Source organism: Zerene cesonia, unplaced genomic scaffold (genome assembly GCF_012273895.1).
Source record: "Zerene cesonia ecotype Mississippi unplaced genomic scaffold, Zerene_cesonia_1.1 Zces_u005, whole genome shotgun sequence".
Taxonomy (NCBI): domain Eukaryota; kingdom Metazoa; phylum Arthropoda; class Insecta; order Lepidoptera; family Pieridae; genus Zerene; species Zerene cesonia.
The window spans coordinates 1,078,639-1,084,771 of NW_024045135.1; the positions used below are offsets into that span (position 1 = coordinate 1,078,639).

Genomic DNA, 6,133 nt, shown 5'->3' on the forward strand with positions numbered 1-6,133 from the left:
AGGTTAGTTAATTTTTGTATTATGTATATATGAAATAAATTGCATAAATATTTATCTATTGTCAAAATTTCGATAAAGTCGACACGTTATAAAAAGGTCCGTGACCAACGGCAAATAAATAACTCAAAATGAAAATAACATATTTATCTTTCACGTATATTTACACCGATCACTTAAACTTTAATCAATTTAAAAACAACGGTATATCACACGCCCCACGACACAGGAAGGCATTTGGTTTTAGCCAGTTTTGAGTAAAAACCAGCTGATAAGCGTGCCGTCCGTGTTTTATTCGCTGAACAGAAGTTAACTTCGTATAGGCCGAATCGTTCGCTGAAATAAATTTAATATATAATTAGAAATAGACTTAAAAAACGGTTTGAAAATTTAGTACAAAAGAATCGATTTTATGAAATCGAAAAAGCTATTTTGAATTTTTTTTATATTTGAATTTATGAATCGAACACAATGAAATTAAGAACTTAAAATGATTTATTAAAAATTAAAAAAAAAACCTAACTTAATCAACGAATGTGGAAATAACTAATAAATACTGAAAGTAAATAACACAAAAAATTTACGAAACCACTCCTTTGTGTCCCTTAAAATTACACTAAAACTAGCGGTCCGCCCCGGCTTCGCCCGTGGCGGACCGCTAGTTATAGTTATAGCTAGTATATAGCCTTCCTCAATACGGGCTATCGAACACTGAAATAATTTTTCAAATCGAGCAGCAGTTCCTGAGATTAGCGCTTTCATAGAAACAAACAAACTCTTTTGCTTTCTTAAATTAGTATAGATTAATGAAGAAATTACGTTTCAATACTTTGAATACTCACGAAAAACCTCTCAACCATTCGAAGTTGTCCATCAAGCTCCAATAAGTATAGCCAACTACATTGCACTTGTCTTTGAAAATCGCGTTATGTAATGCTCGCAGGTAACCATCCAGATAGTTCACCCGCCTGGAGTCCTGAAGACCTGCCTCCAGGGACACACCATTCTCGGTGATTATGGTTATTGGGTTGTTATATTCTGCTTTCACCCAGTTTAAAGCTTTCCGGAAACCCCAGGGTACTACCTATAGTGAATAATTTATTCTGCATGAAACTCTAAATATATTTTTTTTGCTATTGTGAATTATCTTTTTACACATTAGGTATGACATTTTCAGTAGCGTTTTTTAATAAGTACCTATTTATGAATAATCGCCTATGCACCTTTAACAATTAGGTTTACCAATAAATGATAACCCAGTAATATTGGAGAGAACTTAAAATGCAAACACGGTCTATATTACTACAAACTATGTATTAGTTCATTATTTTATATTTTTTTAGCTATCATAAAACATTTAGAAATTAAAGACTTTTTAACGGACTTTAAACGCGATTTATTTAACCCGACGTTTCGAAAACTACAGCCCGCGTGATCACAGGATAATATACTCAATAAATCGAGTAAAAAAAATCTGTTAAAAGTCTTTAATTTCTAAATGTATAATACTCGCGTTAAATCACACACGAACATACTATATCATAAGACAACTCACCTTTAACCAAGTGGAATTGGACTTTGGCCAATCCGGTTTCTGCGACAACGTCCCTCCCATATCCGTCATGAACGACGGCTGGGGAGCTATCTTGTTTCTATTTCGCTTCACCAAGTAAGTGGTGTAATGGTTGAGGCCCAGGAAGTCGGCTGATCCACGTATCATCCGGACCTCTTCGGGGGAGAAGGTGGGGAGGCGGGAGCGGGGGAAATGTTGCCGTTTCGATATGTAGTCTATGCGTTTGCGCATGACAGCGGGATAGTCGCCCGCTTGTGAGAATATTGGGTGCGCGAACCAGCCGAACTGCAAATAATGAAGAATCATCATCATCATCATCATCAGCCCATACACGTTCCCACTGCTGGGACACAGGCCTCCTATGAGGGTTTAATGATTACAATATAATGAAGAATATTATATTGTAATCATTTCATGTTTTACACATAAATGTAAAAGCAGTTTGGAGCACAGGTAGAAACATATGTACTAGGAAGAAATTGAAAAATTTTTCATATGTTATACATATTAAAAAAAAAACTCCCAACGTAGTTTATGATTTATTGAAATAAAACAAGTCCTGTGTAATAAAACATTTAATTTACTATTCAAAATTATTCAGTCAATGAGTTTGTTAATTAAAATTTGCTAATACTCACAAAGAACTGCCTGACAACCTCAGCGGCGTGCTGGTCCTCTTCAGACGTGGTAGCTGGCTCTTGCCACGCAAAATCTAGTGATATACCCACGTGACCTACAATATAAGCTTTCCGATTAAGTATAACACTTAGTGGGTGATTTGCTTACGGTACCCATATACTTAGTAATGTTTTATTGAATCTTTTATTTATTTATTTCCCTATAATAAAAAATCTCAGTGTGACTAGGTTAGTACATTTTGTTTTCATGTCAAAACAGTTAAAGAAGAGTAAGATGAACGTTGGAACAGTAATAAATCATGCCTTGATATGGATAGGAAAGTAGAAGAGATATGATTATTTTTGGCGCATAACAAACTAAATGGAGAGGAAGAATTGAGAGGATTTCCGATAACATTAGTAATGAAAACAACTTTTACTCAAAAGCAATTTCATCCCCACCTTTCTGGGTATCAGCAAACTCCTGCTGATACATCCTATACACCATCCCATGAGCCCTCAGTACATTGTGTCCACACAGATAATCTTCAAACCCGCTCGCATTAGCGCCCGGCGCAGCGTCACCACCATAACCCTCGTAACAGAAGGAATAGGGCTCGTTGAAGGTTAACCACGTGTCAACTGTGTCACCAAAGGATTCGAATAGCACCTGTTGATGCAAAATTATAATTAAAAAAATCGAGATGTCTGTAAGTTTTAACGTGAGATGTCTATATCAGCGATCGGCCTTTTAGTATTATGTAATTTAGAAGTACGATTTAAACAAAACCAGATTGCCGTCCTTTAAGATATTTTAATAGGAGTAAGTAACTATATTCCCTAAAAATACGACACTGATGATACAAGCCACTTCGTTACAATCCGGTTTTCTGACCAGGTAATTCGTGTGTGGTACCGATTTTAAAGCAATTTCACGTCAAACAGCCTAGCTCACCGAAGTATTCCCTATAACAACATTTTTCAATTATTTTTTAATGGATTTTCTCTCTCTTCCTTTGATCCCCTTTATGTCATGTGCGTTGTCCTGTCTGATAGACAACATCCGTAACATTACGTTATGGACGTGTAGGTAAGGGCGGCGCATTTGCTTTCCACCAGGCAAAGCGTCTGCTCGGTTGCCGTCCAAAAAACATGAAAGTTTATTTTGAAATCTAATATATAAAATTCTCGTGTCACAGTTATCGTTGCCATACTCCTCCCAAACGGCTTGACCGATTTTGATGAAATTTTTTGTGCTTATCCGGTATCTATGAGAATCGGCCAACATCTATTTTTCATACCCCTAAATGGGTGCAGCTAGTATTATCTAATTTATTGTGAATATATAACTTAGCGACCGATTATGCTATACACCAGTCCAGTGCCAATTACTGGCGCGATAAATCTCGAGAGGTCATGCACTTCATAAATTGAGATAAATTCTTAATTAATTCGATGTAAATATTATTCAAACTACTTAATTTACTTAATTGAAATTAATTTTAATAACCTGGTTAGCTCTATTTTTGTGGTTTCTCTAAAATACATTATGTACGGTCTATGTTAAGGAATAAAGTCTTTATTTTTACAACAAATTATCCTCTAACAAATTTCCATAGTGCTTCACCTCCGAGTTTTCCTCTATCTGAATCGATTCTGAAGTTCAGAGTCAAAGAATTTCTTGTCAGGTTCAATGCGACTAAGAGCTAGGCGTGTCTATTCTCCGCTAAGCGGAATACATTCCATCTGTCTCCGACTTTCCAAACTATATTCATCCTGATAACTGACTACTTCTAACTTCTTGGTACATATCACCTAACGCCTATTTTCAGCTTTGGTTCATACATTGAATAAAAAGCCAATTAAATAGCATTAAAAGGCTTGGTATTCTAGCGAAGCTGAGAGAGGATTTCAGCCCGGGACAGTTATAAGAGATAATAAAATCATACCCTAGCATAATCCACGAAATAATCGGCAATAATGGGGTTAGTCCACCCGCCGAGGTCCTGCAGGGTCTGCGGCAGATCCCAGTGGTACATTGTCACTAAGGGTATTATATTGTGGGCCTTAAGTTCGTTCAGTAATAAATTGTAGTATATGATGCCGTCTTCGTTGATCTCACTGAAACAAAAATAGAATTTTGGGATAAGTACTTCGGCATTTTGGTATTACTAAGAATATACATACATTTTCCCATACATTTACATACATGGATATTTAATAATGCGTTTCATTTGTAAGTCACTTGGGACTTCAATTTATATAATTTTCCAGGAGCGTATCGTAGCAACTAGGTTTAGAAGGTATAGCATAATTATTATGTCTAAACATAAAGATACATGTTCATTCCCATACAAGTGATTTTTTTCATGCCTCAGAATAGCAAGTCTAAAACAACAATACGATATACCACTTAAAAGTACGAGAAATATGATCTCATATTTCTTTTTGTATATTTTTTTGTATACAAAACTAATTTTCCCATGTGTTGTATTTAGTACAATCGTATTAACAGTTTTCTGTATTATATTTAACAAAAAATTTTAAACAGGGGAGACCTTGCGAGACATCCGATGCAGGCAAGTTTTTATAATGTACCGGTTCAGTAAGTTTACAACAACCTGGTTTTTATCATCATACTTGCTTAATCCATTGGGTAGGATCCTCGGCCAGGACATGGAAAACCGATAGAACTGCACGCCAAGCTCCACCATCATTTCGACGTCCCGCTTGTAGAGGTGGTAGGAGTCCGCCGCCGTGTCACCATTGTGATGATCGAATACTCGCTCAGGGTAGTTGTGGGTATACCTGTCCCAGATGCTTTCGCCCTTGCCTGAAATATTTAATCAATCGATTGAAATATTCGTTTGTACCTCACCAATAAAAACAAATTATAAACAAAGTTCGTAAAATATCGTTAACTTAGTTCGCTATAATCAAACAATAAAAAAGATGTGTTTTGGCGTCAAAATTCACAAATTCATAGTTGAGAATCTAAATATGTTATATCTATATTACATTTGTTACCTTCAAAGACCGAAAACGCTCATTGATGCGAAAAAAGATCTATGATATTGTGAATAAAAAGAAGAACATTGGTTGTCACAGTAAACCACAAACCACCACAGTGGCGCGGCGAAGGCCGGTGAAGTCCATAATCGAAATTTTTGTATGAAATTAAAATTGTTTCTCGTAATAAAAGCTTGTCCGTCGAGTTACCAGTGTCACTTACTTGCATGCAAATTTACAATTCGTGCAATGTTTTCCCTTATGTTGGAAAAAATTTTTCAATACAGGTATAAGACGAATTTCGAGATGTGGACTTCTTTTGTGACCACAACGCGTTGTGACATTTTAAGTTCGGTTTTTGACTATAATTTGTTTATTTAAAAAACCGTTTACAATAATACAGAGCGTGGCCAAGAAATGTACACATTCTTTCACTCACTCTCTCGCAAATGGAGTGGAAATCTTTTTGATATACTCCCAAAATTTACCTGAAACATTCCAAGCTCCTTCAATCTGATACGCAGCAGTCGCCACGCCAAATTTAAACTTATTTGAAAAACATATTCTTTCATTATCTGCGGCGACTCGAACTCTACGGAATTTAATTAAATAATTTAACATTAGATTCTAATAAATCTCAGGATATATAGCGATATTCAATCGACCTGGATATCCACGCTCATTGTAAACATGCTTTCTTTATATGGATGCAAAATGCAATGCACTTATTTAATTAGTCATTATTACATATGTTTCCTTCCCAGCAGTATCCCTTGGTTAAAAAAATATTATTATTATATAGCGCCATCTATCGGAATTTATGATTTTTGTGAGATTCAAAACTCAAATGCACATCCACCCAGTACCGTCTTTACCATAAGGGCACAAGGGGCCAGTGCCCAGGGCCCCCTTCCTCAGAGGGCCCCGAAGGGCCGAC

The 6,133-nt window shown here is 36.1% G+C and overlaps 1 protein-coding gene across 1 annotated transcript in view; it reads right to left on the reverse strand.

Moving 5' to 3' along the window:
* Positions 1–129: 129 nt before the first annotated feature.
* LOC119838844 (myrosinase 1-like) overlaps positions 130–6,133 on the reverse strand; it is an 8,472-nt gene continuing 2,468 nt past the window's right edge. Inside the window, exons 2-9 of the mRNA XM_038364984.1 lie at positions 5,685–5,788; positions 4,828–5,020; positions 4,137–4,308; positions 2,650–2,857; positions 2,209–2,303; positions 1,553–1,855; positions 840–1,081; positions 130–333 (exon numbers count right to left, since the gene is read on the reverse strand). Coding sequence (XP_038220912.1) covers positions 207–333; positions 840–1,081; positions 1,553–1,855; positions 2,209–2,303; positions 2,650–2,857; positions 4,137–4,308; positions 4,828–5,020; positions 5,685–5,788 — 1,444 coding nt within the window. The 3' untranslated portion in view covers positions 130–206. The remainder of the gene's footprint in view (positions 334–839; positions 1,082–1,552; positions 1,856–2,208; positions 2,304–2,649; positions 2,858–4,136; positions 4,309–4,827; positions 5,021–5,684; positions 5,789–6,133) is intronic.